Consider the following 26,085-nt stretch of genomic DNA (forward strand, 5'->3'; position numbering starts at 1 on the left):
GGAATTCTTCCTTCAAATGGATGCATTCAAGAAAGAGGAAGAATTTCCCATCATCCCAAGATTCCCATTCGAGGTTGAAGAGAGCTGTTCAACAAAATCCATCAATCTTGTCCTTCCTTTTACCTGCCTGCCCATCCACGAAGGAATTGGGGGAATAAAATTGGAAAGAAAAGGAGTAGGAAGATGGCAAGATTTTTACACTAGAGGCCAAGTATGCAAAACCTCAGAATAAAAACAGGAGTATATTGCCTGGGGACAAAGTACAACACGCACGGTGTGCACAGAACCTAAAGAGAGGCAGGTGGATGGAAGGGCAAGAAAGCCATCTGGAAGGAGAGTGCCAGTCCACAATCAGAGACAGCCTTCTACTCTCCCTGAATAAACCGGCCAGAGTGACACTTCCTTGTATCCCAGGAAGTGACGATCAGCCAGTGTAGACATCGTGATTCCCAAGTCTCCCCCACTCCAGGGATGCTGTGGGGTGCGGGGAGCCCTCTTCCACGCGCTTTTCGGGCCAGCTCCTTATAGGAGGCTTTTTGTGCCTTGTGTCCAGTCCTGCCCCTGAACACCACCTCGGGGCAGAAGGGGCCTGAAAGAAGGCTGGTGCAACGCTAGGGGTTGAAGGAGCGGAGACCTGAAGGGTGGTACCCAACGCTCCCTCCAGTGATACAAATAAAATGCATTAAAAAAAAAAAAAAAAAAAAAGGAGGGGATTGCGATGTATGCGCCTCAACACACCGCTGTCCCCAGTTTTAAAAGCCACCCAAGAATCAAAATCACATCGCAAGACACCGGGGAGGTTCCGAGGGGGACAGCTAGATCCGCGGGTGGGGCGAGTCCCTCCTGAAATCCGGCCGAGAGGGCGGGCGGGCGGGCGAGCGGGCGGGAGGGCGGAGGCGGCCCCGCATCCCTAATGAGGGAATGAATGGAGAGGCCCCTCGGCTGGCGCCCGCCCACCCGGCGGCGGCCGCCAAGAGCCTCGGGGCGCTGCGTGCCGCGCCCGCCGCTCCGCGCGCACCGGCTCGGGCCGCGGCTCCGGTTGAGCGCGGCGGGGACGGCGCGGAGCGGCGCGCGGGCTCGGGGCCGCGGGGCCCGGCGCGGATGCGGCAGCCGCAGCGGCAGCAGCAGCGGCGACGACGACGGCGGCGGCGGCGGCGGCGGCGCTCACCTGAGGCGGCGCGCGGGCGGCGCTGTCAGGGCCGCGCTCGCCCGGCGCCGCACTGAGGCAGCTCCCGGGGCGCCCGCCCTCCAGTCAGCCCGCGCGGCCCGTCGCGCCCGACCGACCGGCGTTCCGCCCCCCGCAGCCCGGCCCCCCGCGTCCTCGCCCGCCTTCCCGCCCCGCGGCGGCCTGCGGGAGCCGCGCGCTCCCCAGTGCGGCCTGCTCGCCCGCCCGCGCGCGCCCGCTCGCCCGCCGGCCCGCCCGCCCTCGCCGAAGCCCTTCCGCGGCCCGCGACCCGCCGGACCCCCCCGACCCCCGGCTCGACCCCAGCCGCCCGCGCAAGATGTCGGCGCGGACGCCATTGCCCACGGTGAACGAGCGGGACACAGAGAACGTGAGTCCCCCCCCGAGCCTCCAGCGCGGCCACCTGGGCGAGCCCGGCCTGACCCCTACCCCGTCCTTCCCCATCCCCACACCGGGAGGCCGGGGCCGCCCTCCGCTCCGACGAGGGCCTGCCTGAGGGGATGGGGAAGATGATGGAGGGCAGAGGGTGAGCACCCAGGGTGGCTTCGTGACGACCCCAGCATTGTGGGCTCCCCCCACACACACCCCAGTGAATGGATGCTTGGCGACAGCCGGCGAGCCGGCCGAACCTCTTAACACCCACCGGGGCTGTCCTGGGATCTTTCAGCCCTTTGCTTTTACACACACACACACACACACACACACACACACCGGGGGGATCTTTGAGTCCTTAGCAAACACACACACACACACACACACACACACACCCCGCACTGCCCCATGACACACACACACACACACACACACACACACACACACACACCCCGCACTGCCCCATCACACACACACACACACACACACCCCGCACTGCCCCATCACACACACACACACACACACACACACACACACACACACAAACCAGGGGGATCTTTGAGTCCTTAGCAAACACACACACACACACACACACACACACACACACCGCACCCCGCACTGCCTCATGACTTTGCTTTTTGTAAAATCAGGTTCACGTTGTGGGGGGGCATGGGCACCTTAGGGAATAAAGAAGGCAATGAAGTAGAGGGGTGTGTGTGTGTGTGTGTGTGTGTGTGTGTGTGTGTGTGTGTGTGTTTATATCACTGATACTCCTCTCAGGAGTGATGAGTAGAAGAATTTCACTTACAGCTTCTGTAGCCCCAGGGTGAGAGAGAAAATGGTTTAAAAGCCCCCCAGGAAGCCAACTGCCTTCTTTTCCTCAATCCAGCGTTAGTGACTCAGGGACAGGTTTTTAAGTACCTCTCCTGCGCGGGAGTGTCACCAGGTGCATTTCTTTGAAGGGAGGAGGATTTCCCTGTGTCTGCTCTAATTGCACTCAAGAGTTTGTTGCTGTTTTTAATTTTTAAAAAATCAAGATTAAGATGTTCTTGGTATTTGAACTCTTAAAAACTAAGAGAACAAGGCCGATTGTATTTTCACCTTCTGAAAAGTCCGATTGTCTGTATTCGTGTGTGTGTGCAAGTTCCTCTGCAGGAAAGGTGGCTCTCTGTCACTGTTGTTTTAAAATCCTCATGACCTGTACAGGGGCCCCGAGGCTCCAGAGGGTCTGGTCTGATTGCCCAACAAGTTTTAAGGCACTGGGGGGGGGGGGCGGCAGAGGGGGGTTCCAGGGTTTGGTTGGCAGACCAGAGCTGTCTGCTTGTCTGTTTACCTCATCAGTGCTCCAGTGCTTAATGTACCAGTGACTTCACGGGGGTGGGAAAGTAATCATCCTGAAGTGCTGGGGTGTTCTAGACAAAAGATAGGGAGGAGAGACAGGCAAGCTCACTTCTTGAAGTGTTGAGTGAGACAGAGACACGGTGTTTAATCGAGAGTCTGGGATCACAGAAATGCAATCTAATTATTTGAAGGGAGAGTGAATTCTACCAAGACCATTGTTAGAAGAACTAGGAAGACGTGTGTACGCTTTGTCCTCTCTTGTGTTATACATTTACAGTGATCAAGACACCAAGGCTGTCTCCGTCCTACATTATAGCTTAATTTGCATTATAACTGTTGTTTTAGAAATGGAATTGATGTATAATTTTTATTGGGGGGCTAAAGGAGGTTGAAGAAAAGGGTAACAAATTTGGTAGAATAGATTTTCTTTTTTAAAGCCAAAGAATTAATTAAAAAAATCCTGTCATTCAAGAGTGAGAATGACAAGTCGAACAGATGATGACCTTTGCTTTTGTGAACAGAACTCTGTGCGTGCTAACCTGCGAGGGGAGAAAGCACATTGTTCGATTTTTGTCTTGGGTTTTTGACTCCTACACCTCTTTTTAGGCTTGTAGGCTAGGCGTCTTTATGCAGACATGAGATGGCATCATAGAACCAGGCAGCAAGGAATTGCACTACACAGGGCTTCCCACGGAAGAACAAAAGAACAAGGGCACTCCAGAGCTAAGCAGTGATGGCATTAGGAGTTTGGTTGTGCCTCCTGAGCATGGCTGTGCTGGGTAAACTCATCTGCTTTGTTTCTGCACATGTTCTTTCGGAGACTCGGAGTAGTCTTGTTTCTCCTCTGGTACATAACCGCCTCCCCATGTAGCTTACTCTGTCTACATCCCAGTTATCTCCCGATTGCTGTGGAAAATATCTGCTCTGCTATGGCTGCTAATTAATCAATGAGTATGCACTTAACTCTGGTTTTGAACTGGAAGGGGATTCAGAAGGGCTGAAGACAAGGCCTCTCCCCACTAAGAGTTGACAGAAGAGAGAAACGCAGCCCCCCATAGTGTGCAGTAGAAGACTGTGTGTAGCTAGGGCTGCACTGGCTTATAAGTGTTCCAGGTGTTTATCAAAGAGGCTGTTAAATGACCACTGAGGTCGTAAGTGGCACTATCCATGTTCCCTACCTCCCATCAGTGGAATAGAGTAACAAACTTGCTTATCAGTTCATGTATTAATGCCAGCCAGCATGGTGGCCAAAATAGGCATTTGTTTGTACTCATACATATTTTTAAGTAGATCCATACATGACATATTTTTTAAAATATCTATAAGCATTTGTTTGTACTCATACATATTTTAAGTAGATCCATACATGACATATTTTTTAAAATATCTATAAAATGTTTACTTGTATGACTTATTAAAGCCTTTTAGGTTTTTGAATATTAAAGACAGCAGCCAAGACACTATTACTCTTAAACAAATACAGTAATTTTAAAAAATTAACATTATATTGTAGGTAACAAACATTTCTTAAACATATACGGCATGCATATGCCTTTTTTTTTTTTTTGGATACAGAGTTTCTCTCTGTAGCCTTGGAGCCTGTCCTGGAACTCACTCTGTAGACCAGGCTGGCCTCAAACTCACAGAGATCCACCTGCCTCTACCTCCCGACTGCTGGGATTAAAGGAGTGTACCACCACCACCCGGCTACTTATGCCATATTTTGTGTCCTTGGGAATATACAATATCTAATCTTTTCCCATATCATGGATGCATGTTCAAGATTTAAAATTTCAAGAGGGACTGTGTGGCCCGGCTGTCTAACCTCCGACTGTGTACAGCAGAGAAAGAATTGTTCTTGAGGACATTCAGTGTACAGTCTTCTTAGATGATGGGTTGTGTGTGCCTTGTGGTAGGCTAAATACGACAGGAAACAGTGATTAGCTTTTAAGGCAGTAAACACTTTGTAGTGAAGCAGAAAAGACGTTACAAAGCATGGAATCTCTGCAAACTGTGTTTGATTTTAGGTTGTAAAGAGTAAGTCTAGGAAAATAGAAACATGTTTGAAAAACTTACCTTCTTTCTTTGCTGTCAGGTCATATTTGGATAATTCCAGTATGGATTTAGGAACTATTTTAGAATACATTAATAAAGATCTTTCTCTCTTCAATGAAACAGTTTTGTAAGTGTATTGGAAAGCCTCTGATGACCTCCTGTTGGTGCCCTGGCCGACTGTCAGTGTTGATAACAGTGCTGTGTTCCTTACTAGAGATCAGCGTGACAAAAGTCAGTGACTAATCCTTTTACTGGTGTATCTTTTGATAGACTGGAAATTCACGTAGCAACTGTAACAAGCTGTTGCAGTAGCTAATGTGGCCAGCAGCCATCATTATGTAGATGACCAGTGGCCATCATTATGTAGAGATGGAAAGACAAGTGGATTGCACACACATTCACTACTGGTGACTCTGCTCAGAACTCCTGCATGCGTCCCCTTGCGCAGCTCCCTTGCCGCCTGGTTGTCTTCTCTCTGTTGTCCTTGCCTGGCTCAGTGACTAATGTGTGTGAGAGATCAGTGCTGTCACATCCCTTTGGAATCAGTTCGTTTATCATCAAAACGGAGGGTAGACATTACAGTACACAGCCCAAGGCTCCAGAGAGTCAAGTGACCTGCCCAAGGTCATACTAGATTTCTGACCTCTTAAACTGTTGCTCTCCTCTGGCTATTGCTTCTGAGAGGTGGTTTGTTTGCTTTTGGCTTAGAGATTTAACAAGAGTACAAATGTCCCACATGGGAAGAAGAACAGGATATGCTTTTCTTAACCACTTCTGGTCCTTACTGCTTCGTCTCCTGCAGTGCCCTGCCCTTCCCCCTTAGCATACACTCCCAAACCCTTTGTGGCTTGGCTCCAGTGTTGGGCAGGACTGCTGAGATCACTGCAGCCACCCTCCCTCTCTTTCGTAGCTACCACAGTAAGATGTATGAAGTCCAGGCTCATGATCTCCAGAGTGGGCGTCCAGACCTTGAACTTTGTCATTTCTCCATCTTGATGCTATTATTCAATCTTCTAGTTTTGTGTGTGTATTTGTAGGCAGGTATCATAGCATGAGAGTGGAGGTCAGAGGATAACTGAGGAATCCATTCTCTTCTTCCACTGTGTGAAGTGCAAGGATTAGATTGTCATGCTGGTGGCAAGCACTACTACCGCCCCCTAGGTGTGTCATTAGCCTTCTGTGTTTCGTGTGTGTGTGTGTGTGTGTGTGTGTGTGTGTGTGTGTGTGTGTGCGCGCGCGCGCGCGCGCGTATGTGTGCCCAAATATACAAATACAACATGCTCAGTCCATTTTGTGTAATTTGTATGTATGTGACTTCAGGGCCAGCCTCTTGGTGTTGAATATCAGTTGGGGGACTTTTCCCTGGGGAAGGTTATCTTTCGTTGTCTCCGTCCTTTGTTTAGGGTTAGGGCCTGCGAGGTCTTTCCCTTCCATGTTGCCATGTCTGTTGGTGTGTCTCTTTAAGGTTCTCTCTTTTGTTGTTGTTGTTGCTGTTGTTGTAGTTTTATTGTAGTGTCTTTAGATGTAGGTTTATTTTCATCCTGTTTGCTTTTTGTATCTGTGCATTCGTGTCTTCATAGCTTCTGGTGCCTCTCAACTATTATGTTTTTTTCTGGCACCCCTCGTGTCTTCCTTTTTATACTTAGACTGGCTCCCCAGACACGTAAACATCTTCCTTTTTCTTACTAGTTCATTGTTTTTCTAAATGATGAACTGTGTAGTTAGGCTCTGCCTTCTGTAGATTCCTGACTTCCTCAGTTTAGAAATATGTCTGCCATGGTTTCTTGGTGTCTTGGCTTGGGTCTGCTGTCTCTGGTGTTGCTGATATACTAGCTCTGCTGCTTTCATTCTGTCCTCCTGTGTCTTCACCCTGATTCATGCCTTCCCCACCTCACTGCTTCCCTGTAGTACCATCTGCACTGTAGTCTGTAGTGCAGTTACTCTGTGCAGTGTGTAGCTATGTCTGCTTTCAGTTGTATTTAAATGTCTCCCAACCCGTCTGTTGATGTTTTTACTAATTGTGTTTAAAAACACCTTTCACAGGATCTACTTTTGTGAGTCTTTGGGTATGCAATATAGTATTGTTACCTGTAAACAGTATGTTAGCCAAGTATCTAGTAATTTTATGTTGCAGGACTGAAATTTTGCACCTACTGGACAGTGACTCTCTTTTTCTTTCCACAGGCCCTTGGCAAATACCAACATTGCTTTGGTGATTTTAATTACTTTACTCATAAAATGAAGTCACATAGTATTCATCTTTTCGTGATTGGTGTATTTCATTTTCCATAGTGTCCATAAGGTTCATCGGTGTTTCAGTATATAGCAAAATGTCTTTCTTTTTATGAATGAATAATATTCTGTTGTGAGTATATAGTGTATTTTATTTATCCAGTCATCTGTTGATGTATATGAATTTGTTTCTACTTCTAGGGTAAGTGTTTCAAGAAACATTGGAATGAAAACATCTCTTGGAGATCCTGATTTCATTTCTTCTGCATAAATACTAAGAAGTGGAGTTGACTGGTTACATGTTGTTATATTCCTAATTTGCAGAGGAGCTTCCACATTGTTTTTATAGATATTCCAGTAGTTGACATCTTTAACAACAGTGTACAAGTTCTGGTTCTCTACTTCAGCTCAGAATTCTGGCAACTCTTGTGATTTCAGTTTTGATGATAACAATCCTGGGTAGAGATGTAGCTCAGTGCACTTGATTAGCATGTGCAGGGCCCTGGGTTCAGTTCTCAGAACCATAGACAAAACAAAACCCTGCTTGATAATAGCCACCCTAACAAGTGGTGCTTTGCCGTGATCCTGGTGTGTTTCATGACTAGCACCATTGAGCCTGTTTTTTGTTTTTTTTTTTACCTGTTGGCCATTTGTTAATACTCTTTGGGAAAATGTCTATTCAGGTCCTGTGCGTATTCTAAAATCAGGATATTTGCCTATTTGCTATTGAAGTGTAAGGAACTCCTGATACGATTTGGATAGTAGCTCCACATGAGATGCATGGCTTGCGGCTATTTCCTCCCGTTCTGGAGGCCCTCCTCCCTGGGTTTTCCCCGTGGTCTCTGCTCCGGTTGTCCTCCTCCACCTTCACTGTGACAGCCTGGGCTGCGGCCACATTCAGTAAATCACTGCCAAGATTCACATCATGAAGCTTTTCTCCGACATTTTCTTCCAGGAGTTCTATAGCTCAAGTGTTACAGTTAAGTCTTGACTCTGTCTTGAGCCTGGTTTTAATGTTGTAAGGTGAGGTCCAGTTTCATTCTTTTGTTGTTGATTGTTTAGGATATTCAGAGTCCTTTGTGGTTCTTTATGAATCCTAGGATAGTGTCTTAGTCAGGGTTTCTATTGCTGGGAAGAGACACCGTGACCACTGCAACTCTTATAAAAGAAGAACATTTCATTGAGGTGGTTTACATTTTCAGAGGTGTAGTCCATTGTCGTCATGGTGTGAATGGTAACATTTAGTCAGATGTGCTGGAGCTGGAGCTGAGAGTCCTTATATCTTGAGTCACAGGCAACAGGAAGTTGTCTGTCTCACTGGGTGTGGTTTGAGCATATATGAGACCTCAAAGCCCCCCTCCACAGTGACGTACTTCCTCCAACAAGACCATACCTACTCCAATAAGGCCACACCTCCTAATAGTGCCACTCCCTATGAGATTATGGGGGCCAATTACATTCAAATTACCACAGATGTTTTACTGTTTTTACAAAAACATGAGGTTGAACTTTGATAGAGATTACAGTGGGCCTATAGATTGGTTTAGGTGGTATGGGCATTTTTGTTTTGTTTATTGCTCCCCCCCCCCCCAGACAAGGTTTTCTGTGTAGTTTTGGAGCCTGTCCTGGAAGTTGCTTTGTAGACCTGGCTGGCCTTGAACTCACAGAGATCCGCCTTTCTCTGCCTCCCAGAGTGCTGGGATTAGAGGCGTGTGCCGCTGCCGCCACCGCCGCCGCCACCGCCGCCGCCACCACCACCCAGCGGTAGTATGGACATTTTGACAGTATTAATTTTTCCAATCTATGAACACGAGCTATCTTTCCATTTTTTTTTTTTGTCTTTAATTTCTTTCAGCAATATTTTACTTCTTTGGTTAAGTTTATTCCAAAATATTTTACTCTTTCTTGTATTTTAAAAATTGGCTTGTTTTCTGAATTTTTTTTTCCCCTCCTTCTTTCCTAATTTGAATACCTTGTCTTTTCCCTGTTGAATTGTTTGGGCTAAGAATTCCAGAACTATGCTGAATGAAGTGGTGAGGATGGTCATTTGCCATTGTTTCTGGTCCTAGAAGACAACTTGTGCTTGTTTTGTCCACTAACTGTTAGGTGAGCTGCGGCTTTTCCTACGCGTGGTCTTCATCACTCTGAGGTAGTCCCTTCATCCCATTTGCTGAGTGTCGCAGTGGGTCTTGTCTATGTAAACGCTTACATATAAAATCTGTATCTGTGGAAATTATTATAGAATTTTAATTTTTCTTGTGTTGATAAGTTGTATATCACACTGATTTTGTACATTGAGCCAATTTTGTATTTCAGATGTGAACTCTAGTATATGATCCTTGTAACATGCTATTGACTTGGATATACTCGTTTTTCATTACTTGTTTTGGGAATGTTGTGCCTGTTTATAGTCACTGGGCATGTTGGCCTGCAGCTTCCTTTTCTTAGAATACTGTCTTTGTCTTTGGTGTCAGTGTAACACTGGATTCATAAATGAGTTAGTTGGCATTTTCTCCTGTTCAGTTTTGGGGAGAGCTTGGAAGGATGAGTGTCAGTTCTTTAAATGTTTGCCGACGTCATCAATGAAGCCATTTGCTCCTGGCCTTTCTTTTTTTTTTTTTTTTTGAGCTGAGGATCGAACCCAGGGCCTTGTGCTTGCTAGGCAAGCGCTCTACCACTGAGCTAAATCCCCAAGCCGCTCCTGGCCTTTCTTTAGTAGAAAGTTTCTGATCGTAGATTCACTCTTTTTACTAGTTATAGATCTGCTTAGGTTTTCTGTATCTTCATAATAGAATATTTGTAGGTTTATTAGAGTTCTTCAGAGGAATATATTTAATTTCAACAAATTTGTCAATTTCTAGTTCTGTCTTTTTTTTTTTAGAGTTGGAAAAATACATGGTATCATATCAATCTTAAATTTGTGCTTTATTTTTTATTTTATTTATTTGTGTGTGTGCCTGTGTGTGTGTGTGTGTGTGTGTGTGTGTGTGTGTGTGTAATGTAACCTATCATGGAAACTGTTGTGTATGTACTTGAGAAGAGTGTATATTGTGCTGCTATTGGGTATATGGAATGTTTTCCTTTTTTTTTTTTTTTTTTTTTCTTTCTCCTTGTTCGTTTTTTGAAACAGTGTCTCACCTAATGTAGCCCAGGATGCTCTCAAAAGTTGCAAGCCTCCAGCCTTAGCCTCCCAAGTGTTAGGATTATAGATGTGTCCCACCATATCAGCATGGGATGCTTTTGATGTGACATTTGGTCTGTGATGTTGTTCAGGTCCTCATTTCTTTATTGACCTTCTGTCTGGATGTTGTATCCGTTACTGCATGTGGAGTATTGAAAGCCGATACTTTTGTGTTGCTGTCAGTGTTTGTTTCATACATCTAGATCTTCTGATGTTGAGCACATATATTTTTGTAATTGTTGTATCGTCTTTATTTTATTGTTCTGTCGTTATGTGCTGTCCTTCTTTGTCTTTTATGGTAATTTTTAAGATTCTATCTTATCTGATATAAATATGGCCACCCCTGCTGTCTTTCGGTTACTGCTTAAATGGAGTATCTTTTTCTATCCTTTGACTTTCAGCCTGCAGGTGTCCTTAAATGTAAAGCAGGGCTCATTGACAACATCTAGTTGGAGCTTTGTCTTTTATTGAAGTGTTTGGTCCTGATGCTGTTTTAAATGTTCTGTCAGGCTTATCTGTCTGTCTTGCTTTCTGTTGCTCTCTTCCTGTGTATTTCATTGGTTTCCACAGTGACATTTATAGTGTACCGCTGTCAGCATCTCAGCCCAGCCCAGCAGCAGCCCCTAGTCTAGTTGGAGCATTGACCCACATCCCAGTCTGCCCACTCTGAATTTCATTGTTCTAGTTGTCATTTCTGAAGGTCTAGGCTATCCTTGCAGTCCTCCGACTTTGATGTGGCCTCTTCGTCCTTGCTTCTTGGTGATTTCGTCGCTTTAGCATTTACTGTGTGGACATTTGCATTCTGTCTCTGGATCTGCCGTCTGATGCTTCTGGAGGTTTCATTCACTGTTTGTTCCCATGAATATCTATCATGTGGTGTTTTTGTTTCTGGTTTGTTGGTGCTTTTTTCTTCTCTTTTGATAGCAAATTTCTGTTTACCTAATTTTATCTGTGTGAAACTTGGCATTAGAGAATGACTTCCTACGTAGGGGGCAGGCCGAGAGGGAGAGGGAGGTTTCTGCTCCGGTGAGATCCTGTTGACCTGGGACACTTGTCCAGTCAGGGAGTCAGGGAGCCGTGGCTTCCGCTCTTAACTTTGCGGTGGGTCCAAGGCTTAGAATTGGACCCCAGGGCAATTCTGTCTTTTGTGGTCATTTTCTGCTGGTCTGTCTGCCTGTCTTTCTTTTTGAAATGTTTGTTTGTTCTCTGTTCTGCCTTTGGATCTTTCTCTTCCAATTTCACAGTGCCTTAAAAGTGCGTGTTTCCTGCCCCCCTCCCCCGAAGGAAGCCTTGTGTAATTTTATGAACCTGAAACTGTCATTTGTGAGAGACTCTTCTACCCGCAGACTTAAAAAGGTCTGCAATTTTTGTTTTCAAGTCTTTCACTTCAGAGTTTTTAGATTAATTAAATTTGCTCTTTGACACTCTCCTACATGTATATAATGCATTCTAATTACTCTCTCTTCCTGCTCTCTCTAGTCTCCCTCCCACCCCTGTCAACTCATCTTCTCCCTACAGAACACTTTCCCACACTCATGTCTTTCTGTGGCGACTCACTGAGTCTTAAGTAGGACTGCGTATGAACCCTGCCTGGGTTTAGAGCTATACACCAGAGCTTCTGGGCTCTGCGGTGGATACACAACTGAAGACAGTGACTTCCCCCTCTTCCAGAATCTGCCACTAGTTCAGCAGAGAAGGGGAGGGCCTAGCGAGCCCATCCTCTGCCTGTAACTGACGGTTGACAGGGCCAGCCTTGTGTAGGCCCAGCACAGGTGACCCCAGGTGCAGTGATTATGGTGGCTGTGTCTAGAACATGGTATTTCACAGTCCTTCTCCACATCTCCTGGTTCTTAAAGTCTTTCTGTTTCCTCATCCTCGATATTCCTGGAACCTTGGAGGGGGTGGTATGTCATTTCCAAAATCATAATTGATTTTTGGACACCATTTGTTGTAGTTATTAAATGACTGGCTTTCAGAAATTGCCACCCGTCATCAAGGAGGAGAGAGGTTTGCTAGCAGAACTTCAGTAGACATTTTCACAAATTCACAGATGGATTGAAATCTGAATAGCATAATGAAATCAATGTAATTAAACCCACGTCTACAAGGTGCTTTCTCATTGAAATCAGGTATTACCGTAAAGTGTGCTTACAGCTTTCTGTCCTTCGGTTTTCTGTATCATGTTACTAAGCCTAGATTTCACACCGAGAAGCATTTTCATTGGGTACTATCACTGTTGTCTGCTAACCACAGCAAAGCTCGCACTATTAGAGATCAGACCTTCCGAATTTTCCACTCTTCTTCGATTGTTCTGTTTTCCAGTGTGCATAACCTGTGAAGTATTTCCTAAGTCTTTGATAGTTTCTCTAGACAGTGATCCTGGAGCTCTAATTTAGAGGTGAGGCTGTGACTGATCTCAGAGTTTAGCCTTGCTCTAGACTTACCTGTGGTCAAAACGCTTTCTTCCTAATTAAAGTGGGGCTTCACACAAATGTTGCTTCTGTATATTTCTTAATTAGTATTTTCTATATTCTTCTATTAATGATTTAATGAGCCAAAGTCTACTTTCATTTATTAGCAATATAATGAACTTATAAGGGGCAGATTTTCTAACTCACGTTCCCTAATCTCTCTCAACACCATCAGGTGTTCTCAAGAGTTTTTTAGATTAAGGAATGCTTTTCCCCAAACCTCCTGCTGTGGGTGTCTACTGATGTGTGTGACGATGGTGATTACACAGCGCCTTCTTATGACACTGTGTTTTCATGAGCAGTGGCAGCGGTAGAAAATAGCAGCGACTGTGTTTCTGAGGTAAGTGGGAGGTGGACGAGGCACCTGGAGCTGCGAGGTGGAAGCAAGGGTTAAGGAAGAATCCCCGTGGTTCCCTCCCTTCTCCCAGTGTGAAGTGCTGAGCCCTTAGAGACTGACATGACAGGAAACTAAAGACCAGAAACACCCTGAATAGTACGAGAGGCTACACAGTGCCTCGGTTCAAGGCTGATGCTGCTCCAGCCATCTTATCAATTTAGTTTAAGGAGTAAACAAGCTAGGCACTGTCCAGAATCTTCATGACCTGCTGGTAAAGGGTATGGTGGCAGGGCTGGCATGGCTGCCTTCTTCCTGGGGTCAGAGGAGCAGCTTTCACTGCCTCAAAGAGGTTTTCTTTTCTTTCCTTTTCTGTTCTCCTCATCATAAGTGAAAGCCATTGGGAGACAAAAGCATTGAAACCGGAACCCTGCTCTGGAGAGACTCAGAGCCCAGAGGGGGCGGGACCCAGAGGCAAACAAGTGCAGAGAAAGTTACAGGGCCCTGTCATCTGACTGAGGAGAGCAGAAAACAAAGGATGTTGGAGATGATGAGGACTCTCGTGCCAAGCTGCTCTGTGGAAGTCACACTGGAGGGAAGGAGGGGGCTGGGTGGAGAATAGTGGGGGCCTCATATACCTTAGCAAGAACTAATCCAGGGGCCACCACAACCCTGGGAGAGGTTAAATCGAAGGCTAGCTTGAGTAGACTTGCAGACTTGGAACCTCTGTGCTTTATGAACACCGCAGACTTCAGTACAGCAGGCTACTTTGTCATGGTCCATGGAGAGCTTTTACCATCATGTTTACAGACACCCTTGACATACTAGGAATTTTGACATACTAGGAAGCAGGCTTGGGGAAGTGCCAGTGTCTGTGACAGAGCCTTGACCACTATAGGTGGGCTTCTCCAAGCCGCCTTAGCCAGGCCTCCTGTGTCTGCCCTCTCTGTGTTGGCCAGTCTTGGCCAAGGGTCTCACTGGGACACTAGTGACACACTGTGCTCGATGTCTGCTGGATTAGTGCATCATCTCCTTTGAGGTCTCCTCTTAGTCACCTTCGTCCCTCAACCCCTCAGGTGCCTGTTGAGCATGGCTTCTCTTCCCTAAAATCAAGATGGGAGAAAAACCTGTCAAGGAGGAGGTCACTCTCTCCAGAACCCAGTCTTACTTGCCTTGCTGATTCTGCTGTGGATGTAATCTGTGGCAGGATTTCAAACTGAACTATAGTTTTGTAAGTCTCTTCTTCTTATAATGCTGTACTCTTTGAGATCAAGACCTCGGATTGCCACGTCAGTCAAGCAGTGGAGATCACAGTTTGCAGAACTGCCCTTGCTGACAGCCAAGGTACACCAAGAGAATACCCTTTTCTCTTCACACATGCATGTGTGCTGTGTACAGCATAGCTGTGCTGGAAATGCTTAGGAAATGCATGCAATTAATAGATAGTCATTTCCTGGAAATAACAAAGGATTTAAAAATCTGAGGTAGTGTTGGGTCGATAATTTTTTTAAAAAATTTGAATACAAGGGAGGTATTGCAGCACTACATGTGTTCTAGCACATACATGGGAGTCAGAGAACAGTTTGTGGGAGTTGGTTCTTTCCACCATTTGGGTCCTGGCAAGGTTACACTCAGGTGTCAGGCTTGGCAGCAGGAGCCTCTCCCTGCTGCGCCGTCTCCACAGTCCTAGACACAGTCCTTACTCTTCAAACTCTGGGCATCGTTGTGAACTCCCAAGGCATGCTGGGTAGAGACCTCTCTTGCTGTGTTCATGTACGTAGTTCAAGTCACCAACTAAAATTCCAGGTCATTAAAAACATGATGTTCATATTTAAGTTGATGTAACTAGTAACTTAGAGAATAATTACTGGATTTGTTAGATTTACTTAGTGTAACTGAATTAAAAGTCATAGAATAAAGTTTGACTGCCATATGTTAATCAAATGTAATAATTTAAAGAAAAAACACCTTACAGTTTCTGATGTGAATCTACTGTAACACTTTGTTGCTTGTGGGAATAAAAGCACTAGGAAGTTTGCAAAGGAATTTGACACCATATTTTTAGAATTAATTTAGGCAGATGTGTTCATTTATCCTCTGGAGACTCAGTTGTATAAACTCCACTACTCCTGGCAGGTTGTGGTGAGTGAAGGCCTCCCAGAGGAGCGGTTTGGTGAGTAGGGGAGGAGCTGGGAGAGGAGAGCCTTAAAAATGAAAACTCACCTTAGCTACTCTCTGTGGTCCCTGGTGTCTGTCTGCCTGTAGGCTGGTGTGTGAGAAGGACCAGAGTCAACGGCTTGCTGGAGTTGCTTGGTCTGTAAAAGGCCAAACCCGGGTTTGGATCCCAGTTCTGCCTTTTGTGAGCTGTAACGTGGTGAAGCCGTTTTTTTATGCCACAGGCTTACAGGGAACGGGAGAGCCTGCCTCTTGGGGTGTTGTAAACTGTGACTGAGCACATACACTGCTCTTTGGACAGTGCTTGGCACCTTACAGAAACTGTAAGCTGCTAGCTGCTGCCGACTGCATTACAGCTCCTCCACTGAGATGAAGGCTGGAAAATGTGACGTGTTAGCATTTCACTGTTCTTCTCTCTGGGTTACTTGATTATATACAATCTTCATTTGTTGTTGTTTTTAATTTCATGTTTTGCATCTTGAGTTTATATTACTTTTTATACCATCTATATAATGTGAACTGTAACTTTCTGGTTTACTGATGCTTCCATTTGAATATAAGAGAGCCAAAGTGGAAGTTGAGCTGTCTGCAGGTGGGTGGAGCAGAGAATTCCGGCTCTCTACAGAGGGAGAGAGTTGTCAAGTGGCAAGGCTGTCTTGGGTGAGAATGGGTAGGCCTGTGGTGTTTTTTGATGTTTAGGAGTACACACTCTATAGAGCAAACACCTCTGTTTATTACCATCGGATCCATCTATAAAGGTGTGTGACTTCTCTGAGGACAAGACACATCTGCCTGGATGTGGTTCATTAGGCCCATGTAACATACTTTGAAGTAGTAAATACTCAATACAGGAACCAAAGAACCAGAACCAAGGTGAAGAAATTCACAGTTGCTGATGAGAATACTTTCCCTCTGCTCCAGATCTGTGTTCTCTCCACCCTTGCTGTTCTTTCCGTGTTCTTCATATAGATCATGTTCTTGGGGCTGTGCAAATGTAGTTAAATTGATTACTGCTTCAAACATGCTTATAGAATCCCTCCTGAGACTTCATTCATTTCACCGGACCCTGATGTAAAGAAAGACAGGGAACCTACAGATTGAAGCTGATTTGGATAGTGTCACGTGTGTACTAGAGTCTGATCTTTCTCTCTTGCTATGCTCTCTGAATCATCATGTTTACATTTTTACCCCTTAGGAATTATTGGTAATAGCTTGGTGAGCAAGGCTTGGGGCTGTTTTAAGAAACTGTTTATTTGTATTTTGTATGTGTCTTGCTTCTTAAGGCAAGATATTTCTCCTCTATTTTCTAAAAATAATGCCTAAAGAATTTTTTTCACTAGGAAAGATTCATTTCATCTTAGTCAAGCTTATATAATAGCATCCTAGTGACTTAAATTAGAAATAAAATCCCACCTGGTCAACATAGTGAGTTCCAGGACAGCCAGGGCTATGTAGAAAGACTGTCTCAAAAACAAAACACACACACACACACACACACACACACACACACACACACACACACACACACAGAGTTATATATCTCCCATATTCAGCTATCTTCTCAAAGTAAACACATGGGAGTTTAACATATATTAATGCATTAGAATTCATAATTTAGGGAAGTGGGAGTGTCTTATGAGTAATATAGAGTAAGGTTTTCACTATGGGATTGTACATCCATTGCTGTGGAAGGTAGTTAAACATTCTAGATATAGTTGCTGCTTCCCAGTCAGGAATTAGATGGCTAATGTCCACAGGGCCGTGGGTCAGAAAGGAGAAATAAACCATATGAGGGAGAATAAGTACAAATGGGATCTGCAGGGGCACAGTGGAGCACAGGTCTGCCCAATGCTTTTTGTATCCTAACACTGATACAATACTAATACTGCTGGGCACTGTGCGACCTGGCCATTTGCTCTGTGCCTGTATGGCAAGCCTGTACATCAGCTGTGTCTGCCTCTGTACTGACCTTTAGCACATACAAATGCCACTGTTTTCATTTCTGCCTTCCAAATCTTGTGCAAGTTTCTCCTGTGGCCAATTCTAACCCCAGACTCAGGGAAGAGGGAATTCTAGGAAACAGAGTTCTAGCTTTGCTCATTCAACACGCTAGAAACGACAGCAGCCTATCCCTTGTAATTTGGCCATTCTTTGAAAGTATGGAATGTCTCTACATTGCTTTAAACTGGTTTTAACTTGCAAATAAAGATAACAGCAAGATTCTTCTTTTACCTGCCATGATGCTGCAATCCTAAATAACAAAAGACATTCTAATTCTTCCCTCAAAAGAAGATAAATTCTTCATCCATCTTTGGGTGATGTTCAGTTTACTCTTCAATCACTGTCCTTTTTGTGCTAATGTGAACACTTTATTTTGGATGATAGGGAAATGGGAAGGAGAATTTAAAAAAGAAAGAAAAGAATTAGCTAATAATATCCAGATACATTCATAGAAAAACAAGGAAGAGATACTCTTAAGTCTTAGGGTCCTTGTTTCTGTGTCAGTCATGTGGTCATAGATACATTTGCAGACCTTCTCCTAAGACTGTATTTCCTTTGGCCTCAGCAGATAGACAACTGGTTATAGCTGCATGCTGGGAAAGTGAGCAAACTCAATCCTCAGGGGTTTGCACCATCAGAAGTCAGGCTTGTTTTGGCTTGTTATCATTTTCCATTCACTTAGCTCGGGACTTGAGAGCAGGAAGAGGGCCCTGGAGGAGCTCCTTCATGTCAGATGTTCTCCACCTTACAGTAAGCCTTCCACATAGCAGTTTCCCCTTGACAGTCAGGAACAGTCACTCCAGCTAGTGCAGTAACCTTCTGGGCCTGTTAATTCCCCTTGCAGAGAAATCTCAGTTGTAAGTCAACGGGCCATTACTATGACACCCGATAGAAGCATTCCTCCTTGTCCCAGCCATAACAACCCAAAGCTGTAGTGATCTGTGAGGGTAATCATTACAGGAGTGGCCCCTGATGCTATGCCTTAGTTCTTGTCTGTGGATACTGGCTACAGGACACATGGCATCCTATTTCAGTTACAGATTTGGAGTACATTTTGCATCCTGGAGATGTGATTGCAGCTCTGCAAGGTTTTGTCACCAAGCTGGCGTTGTAGCAGAATCTTCATGAGGCCATTCCAGTATTCTATCAAGCCAGCTGCATCAGAGTTACAGATTGGGGAATGTGGTGAGACTGGTGATTTCTCCAAACATGAGCTCATTTTCATCCTTCGTGTGCTGCAAAACACATTTCATGCTTAACAGCAGTGCTGTAGTAGTGAAAACTTACTTCACACTATGTCTTCCAGCGGAGGATTTGTAATAATGCTGTGGGAAGAGAAGACAAGTCCTTATCTACAGAAAATGTCTATTCTGTAAGAATGGTGAGAATAGATAAAAGTCTGTCGCAGCCCAATAATGATTAGAGTGCCAACAGGTAACTCACTAACACTATATCTCCAGCCCCATCCCATGTGTGGTGCTGAATGGGGAGCCCGGTATTCTTTGCAGTCGACAGATCGGCTTTGGTGAATGTTAGTCTGTGTTGCTAGGCCCACACAATCTTCATCTCTGTTAACTGGGCTGCTTTATGAACCATTGATTAAGAATGGCTGGCTGGGGAAAGAGGGTGTCTGATATACTGGGTGTGAATTACTTTTGAAGAGAGTTATGTCCACATGCTGTGCTCATTCGTGGACATTTATTCATTTACTTGCTCTTCATCAATTTAAAATCATTTTACTTCTAAGTCTGAGGTTGTTCAACAAAGCCATTAGTACCAGCCTTTGAATCCCTGTGGAGTTGTACTTCACATTCTGTAAGGCTTACTGGGTAATTTTGCCTCCATGGTTCCTCCTTAGTGTGTGACTGCAGTGCCCCACCTGTCTGTGTTTTGGGGGGGAGGTATTAATATAGTGCCGGAAACCAGCTATAAACAAGGCTTAAATTTCTTACTATGTTATCATTTGCTCATAGAGAACTTCCCTATGGAGCTGTAGGTGTGAATTTTGACCTAATAAGGAACAATACAAAATAGCAGGAGGTCAGGGCATCTTGTGCCTTCAGAACCTGCTCAAGCCCTAATACATACCATGTCCATTTGACATGAAACTTTGCTGTAGATGCCCAGCTTTGTCTGGATAATCAGATGAGCCCAGGGGCTCAATGGGAAGCCTACAATGAATAGTGCCTGGGTGGTCTGTGGTAAGCTGATCAGTCTCTACTGTTCTCTAGTAGCAACCAGGAACTGTCACATTCCAGATTGCCATCATTGAGATAATGACATTTCTACAGTCTAAAACCCCCAAAGTATGGTCCTCAAAGACTGAAATGCTGAGTGTTGAAATTCTAAAAACTAAAACCCCCAAAACTGCATTTCCTATTGGGGAGTCCTATCAATAAAATGAGTAGAAATAAAAATTCTAGGGAAGAGTTTTTTAGTGTGTGTGTGTGTGTGTGTGTGTGTGTGTGTGTGTGTGTGTGATTTTGGTATACACAAGAAAGGTGCAGTGTTATGGGCAGAATGAACCTGGCTCAGTTTATATGTCTGTAAGAGCTCTGAATGAATTAAATGAATTAAAGCTACATATACTTTGAAAAGGCTAACAATTTTTTACTGATTAGAAAATGATTTCAGGCAGGTAGGATAAGAATACACACAGCAGTACTGTTTGGTTACCAGTATTGTTTCCATTAAATTTGTCATCTGTACCCAACTGAGTCCACATGGGACACATTTTCCAATATTTAAGCTACAAGTGTGATGTAGAAGGAAGGATGTTTCCTTGGCAGTGCTGAGGCTATCATCTATAGAACAACAGAACTGTTTCAGAAGAGCTGTGCTGTGTAGGAAGGCCGGGCTCCTCGACAGAGCTGCTGTCCATCAAACGTAGAACGTAGGGTACAGTGAATGACGGTTAGCATCAGCTGTCGCTTGGCTGCTGTCTCCGCAGTGTGCAGTCAGCTGTCACACACTCTGTGTGTCAGGGTTTCTTTGGCTTTGACTTTCTCGTGGATGATCTTGCCCCACTATCCTAAGCTGTTGGCATGGTGTTTTTACAGTGTGCAGTGGTGTATATTTCATCGTACGCCATTTCCAGTGCTGGACGTGTAAACCCTGTGAAGTTGTTTGTAGAATTCTAATTGGCCTTTTTTCTAATATTTTTGTTTTGCAAATTTAACATCTTGAAAGTACATTTTTATAATGTTGACTTGGTGTGCGAGCATTGTGTGTACTAAAAGCATGGAAACTTCCTCAGCACATGAAAGGTGTCCTTTTTGTACAAGTGCTTTTGTGACAGAGAAATATCTTGAGATCTAGATGCCTTGGGCCCATTGCAGGTTTTATTGGTTCTCATCAAAAGACAGTCTGTTTGTCACAGTCAGTGTTTCAAATAGATCTAGTTATAAAACTCATCCACACAATTACCAGTGGTATGGTATGCTTATATACTGTTTTATGAATAAGATTCATCTACTCACAACTGTTCTGCTCATGTAACTGTCACTACTATACTAGAGTATTTATGCACTCAAAATACATATGCTAATATTGCCTTTTGATTGTGCAGAGTGGTCTATGAATGCTGTGTGTGTTTATGCACACATTCATGCACTCACACGTTTCCATGCCCTTGCATGACTATGCATGTGGAGGTCAGAGGTTGAAGTTGCAATCCTCCTCTATCGTTCCCCACCTAATCTTTTGAGACAGTTTCTCATTGAAACTGGCGCTCACCAGTGAGTTAGACTGGCTGGCCAGCAAGCCCTTGGGATCTGCCTGTCTCCACTTCCTGGTACTGGGATTACAGGTGCACATAGTCACTCTTGGCTTTCTCTTATGGCTCCAGTACTTGACTGCTAACACCTTATGCACTGAGCTCTCTCCCCAGCCTGGTGTAGTCTTTTAAAAATGCTTCTCAGATAGGTCACCTTTCATTGTAAATAAATGAAAAAAAACAAAAAACAAAAAAACAAAAAAAAAAAACCCCTCTTTTCCAGAATTACATTTCAGGATTTTGACATTTTGAGAGTTTAGACTTTAGGAATATTGACCTTTTAGGATTGAAACATTCTGAATTGTGGCATTCGGGGTTGCATTTGGGAAGGTTGTAGCTCACACTTCTGCTTATTTGCCAACGAGAACCAAAGAGAGTGGCCCTTTGTTCCAAAGCCTGCAAGTCTGTGCTTCCAGCTCACAGAGGCCTTCTGTCTGCTACCAACATTTTCTTGAAGCCCCATCCATCCTTCAAGATCAGGACCAGAGCTTGATGACAGCCCAGGCCTGTCACAGAGTGCTGCTGTTCTGGCCCCTTTCGGGACTGGCGGGCTTTGGGTTCCCTGCAGCGTAATTGCGCATCCTCTTAACACAGCACATATAATCCCTGCTTGGAGCAGACAGCCCAAGTTCAGATACAGCGCTTCCTTCTTCATCCTGTGCAGAAATGCTTCTACATGTGCCCAGCTTCCAGACTCTAGGGACTGGAGACAGGCTCCTGCGTTTCTGTGGGGTGCCCTTCCACCCTTGGGCATGTTTTTTTACCAATGTATCTAGAGTTGTTATGTCCTGTGTACCAGATCCAGTCAGCATACTGGCATGGCAGATGGCCAGTGTGATGTCTTAGGAAAGGGAATCAGTGGTTCTCAGTTGGAGGAAATCTTGCCTCCTAAGGAATAGTTGCTAATGTTTGGATACATTTTTGGTCATTACAACTAGGAGTGGGGAACTACTGGCATCTAGTGGGTAGTAGCCAGATGTCCTGTAAAACTCCTATCCTAAAGAGCACAGGGCAGTTTCCTTTAAGGATGTTCTGCTTTGAAGCTTCTGCAGTGTTGAGGTTGAGTAATCCTGAACTAGATGGTGGTGACGTAAGGGCTGGAACTGAGCAATAGTGGTGAGGGGGCACTGAATGAAGCAGGAGCTTCTCTCTCGTGTGCTTTACCTACAAGCACAGAGGAGAACACAAGCATAGGTCAACAGCTACATGCAGAGCGCCAGGGTTTGCTGATTTGATCCAGGAGGAAAACCACATGCAGAAAAGCAGCTGTGAGTGGAATTAACAGCAGCTTAGGTCTTGATAACATATTATCTCGGATTCACCCGTCTTCTACACAGGCCAGAGAGGAGGCTGAATGGAGATGGATTTACCATCCTTCCATCTCCCTGTCTTCTACCCCCAGGGCTGAGGACTAAACCCAGGACCTTGAGCTTGCTAGAGAATTATTTTTCCACTGAACTAAATCTCCAACTCTAAATTCTTTACAGTGACACTAATCTGCAACCCTGCCCAGAGAGCAGTATTTCTTTAGCTTTCCTGTTTGAGTAAGCTACACTTGTTCCGATCACTCCTGCCTGCACTTTCTGAGTGTAATAACCCTTAATTCATAAGTTAGAGAATGGTCAGGCAGGCTCTGAGTCTATGTAGTCAAGATCTGGAGAAGTAACCACAGGCTGGGTTTGGGGGCCAGCTGGTTTCACAATGACCCAGCCCTGGCTCGGAGCCCTCCGAGCACCTGCCTTGCAGAAGCTTCTGATCCAGCTGGGAGAATGCAGTGCAGTTTAGGTGCTCCAGGAGCTGTCATTTGGAGACCATGTCCCTATGCACGATTTCCCCAGTCAATTGTCACACTTCCCTCCGGGGAGAGCTAGGAAGAACACTGACAGTTCATTTTGGGGTGTGCAGCAGTTACCCTTCTTTGACTCTCCTTATTTGAAGGACTCTGAGGCAATTCAAGTTTGAGAGTTGTTTGACTGAGGCTGTGCTCTAACTACTCGTACTGAAAGTTACACCATTCGGTCTTTATTGTTTAGAAAGCACAGAGGGACTGGGCATGGTGGGAGGCAAAGGCAGGTGTATCTCTGTGAGTTCGAGGCCATCCTGGAACAAAGCAAGTTCTAGGACAGCCAAGTCTCTGTTACACAGATAACCCTATCTCAACCTGCCCCCCAAGAGAAATCACATAGGGATTTATTCTCTGTAACATTATACAAATATTCAAAATTCAAAATAATTTTGGCAAATGAAATGCACCTAGACATAGTATTACTCCTTCTCCTCTTAAAAACATATCAGACCAGGGCTGGAGAGGGCTCAGCAGGGAACAGCACTGCCTGCTCTTCCAGAAGACCCAGGTTTGTTGCCAGCACCCACATGGTTGATAGCAACCATGTGTAATCAGTCCTGGGGAGGTCTGACACCTGCTTCTGGCCTTTGTAGGCACCAAGCAGGCACATATGTGATGCACAGACATGAGTACAGGCATACACATAAAACTTTAAAAACCAACAAAAGAAATTCAGACTGTCTATATGGATCTTAATATTCTATGCATATTAAGAATCACTGGGTTATTTTTTCAGTGTCTGCTCTGTTAGCACAGCCTATGCTGCAGAACCCACTGGGTCTCAAGTGCATCATCAACTACACCCTCACAGGACGTCACACAGAAACATTATCTTAGTTGCTTTCTTCTTGCTGTGACAAAGTAGCCTAGCAAAAGCAACCTAAAGAGAGAAAGGGTTCATTTCGGCATACAGTTGCAGAGGGATTCAGTGCATCATGGCAAGGGAAACATGGTGACAGGCAGGGAAGGAATGCTGGCCAGGGAAGGAGACTGGCTGGTCCCACTGTATCCACTGTCAGGAAACAGAATGACAGGAAGCCCCAGGCTCACTTTTGGTAACCCTCTTCTTCTGGAGAGGCTTCAGCTCCTCAAGATTCCACAACTGTCCCAAACAACTAGCAGCTAGGGATTCACTTACATGAACGTGTGGAGAAGAACTTCCTAGTTCAGGAAGTGGGAGGGTATGCTTCTGTATCTAGTGTTAGAGACAGCTCTCCTCAGACACCTGCTCCCTTCCGCCTGTGCTCCCAGTCCTCAGCTGGCTACATCCAGTGGGTTAAAAGATGTTCTTGTAGCTGCTAGTAGTTCCTGTCGTTACTCCCCAGTCTGATTCAACCTACTCCCACCAAGTCCATCTGTACTGTTACACTGGCGTTAGGCCTGTCAACATCACCGCCTCAAAATGCCAACAGACCCAGCAGTCTGTCTGATGTGGGTGGCTTTTTCTTTAGTCTTTCGTTTCTGCAGCAGCGGTCGTACGCCCAGACTTCAGTAACAGCAGAGTTCAACTGCAGGAGTTATAAGTAGGGTGCTGATGCTGCACTGCAGACTGGTGCCTGAGTGGTTCTCTAGTGTCTTCTGTATCGCTAGTGAACTGGGTAGAGCAAAGGCATCAGCTGGCATTGGAGAAGCATGGGAGAGCATGGGATGGGAGTTTTAGGGATGGGTGAAGCAAGTATATTCCAAGTTCGGGTTGTCAGGTGAGAGTAAGGCCTCACTTGGGATTTGCCATCTAAAAGCAAAGCAGAGGCACACAGTCCATGTGCATCTGAGTAGAGCAGTCATGGGAAGGCTGAGCTTCAGGATGGCAGGGGTGGCCAAACAGATATGGACAAGAGAGCGCAAAGCAAGGCTGGAGGGAATGGTTTGATGGTACAGGATTCTGTGTGCATCTAACTTTGGTAAGGAGGTACATAGGCGAGGCCATAATGGGGTGAATGCTGGTGAGATGGGGAAGACTGTGGTTAGAGGCTTGGGGATTGAAGACAGCTTTGAATCTCCTGTGGGCAAGAGTTAAACACATCAAATACATGTTCTGGATACTCTCAGTTTATCTATGACAGGTGAAGCTAAAAAACATCCCAACACAGAAAGGTAGTTTCATAATAGCGAATATGACAAGATTTAAGTACTTCCTGAGAAAGGCCTGTGCCATTTTTCAAACACACAGAAAATTTTATTAATATTGTTTGCTTTATAACGGTTGGTCCAGTAGTTTAAAGAAATTGGGCTTTATTAAATGAAGAGTCAGTTGTTAGTGAATATGGAACAGCTCTTGTGCATGTGAAGTTTGGCCAGGTGACCACTATGTCAATATATGTCTGTATGTCCTAGATTTCAGAATCTCATGACAGATATGACTTTCAAAAACTAAGAACAAAAGCCTTTTGGCTATGGAATAGCAGCACTGCTAATGGTTTCTCAAGTATTGCTAAGTAGGGGAAACTCACCATGAACTATCAATGAACTTACCTGACAGCAACTGATAGGAGGCCATGGTCTCAAAATAAAGAATGATGCTTTTAAGATAGAGCATTCTGCCATCTTGTACTAACATTGTATATGTGTGTATACATGTGTTTGTGTGTGTTTATATGCACACATATCTGTTTTCCCTGTTGTACTGAGGATCTGTGTAAACCTCCACTGCACTGGGACTGTATTGGATACATTTGACTTGCTTTTGTGAGAACTTCCATAGTTTTCTGGTTTGCCTGTGGGATATTATTATTATTACCAGAAAAAATAGTAGCTAAGGTAGAACTTCAGTCATAATTAAATAAGGAATTTAAAGGTCCCCAATTAACTGGGTAATTACCGAGATTTCCAATAAGCACTCAAGACCCTCCTTCCCAACCCTGTAACATTCTGCACCTATCAGAACTTCCTCACACTGTATGGAGAGGTGGCTTGGCCAGACACAAACACTGAGATGAGACAGTCCTGGCTGGTGGAGACTGCCTCATTGCCACATCAGTAGAGTGGGGTTCCTAGCATATCCTTCAGCAAGTAGCTGTGGGGCAGCACACTCCTGGAATCCCAGCACTTGAGAGGCTGAGACAGATTGCTGTGAGTCTGAGGCCAGCCTGGTCTCCATAGGAGGTCAGGCTAGCATGGAC

At 45.0% G+C, this 26,085-nt stretch overlaps 1 protein-coding gene across 2 annotated transcripts in view; it reads left to right on the forward strand.

The window, feature by feature from the left end:
- The first annotated feature begins 1,137 nt into the window (after window positions 1-1,137).
- The window catches only part of Mark1 (microtubule affinity regulating kinase 1), a 103,175-nt gene continuing 78,227 nt past the window's right edge, over window positions 1,138-26,085 (forward strand). For both annotated transcript variants that reach the window (XM_036202081.1, XM_036202082.1), the window contains exon 1: window positions 1,138-1,553. In XM_036202081.1, the coding sequence (XP_036057974.1) occupies window positions 1,503-1,553 (51 nt within the window). In that variant the 5' untranslated portion in view covers window positions 1,138-1,502. The remainder of the gene's footprint in view (window positions 1,554-26,085) is intronic.

This window comes from Onychomys torridus, chromosome 11 (genome assembly GCF_903995425.1).
Source record: "Onychomys torridus chromosome 11, mOncTor1.1, whole genome shotgun sequence".
In the NCBI taxonomy this organism is placed as follows: domain Eukaryota; kingdom Metazoa; phylum Chordata; class Mammalia; order Rodentia; family Cricetidae; genus Onychomys; species Onychomys torridus.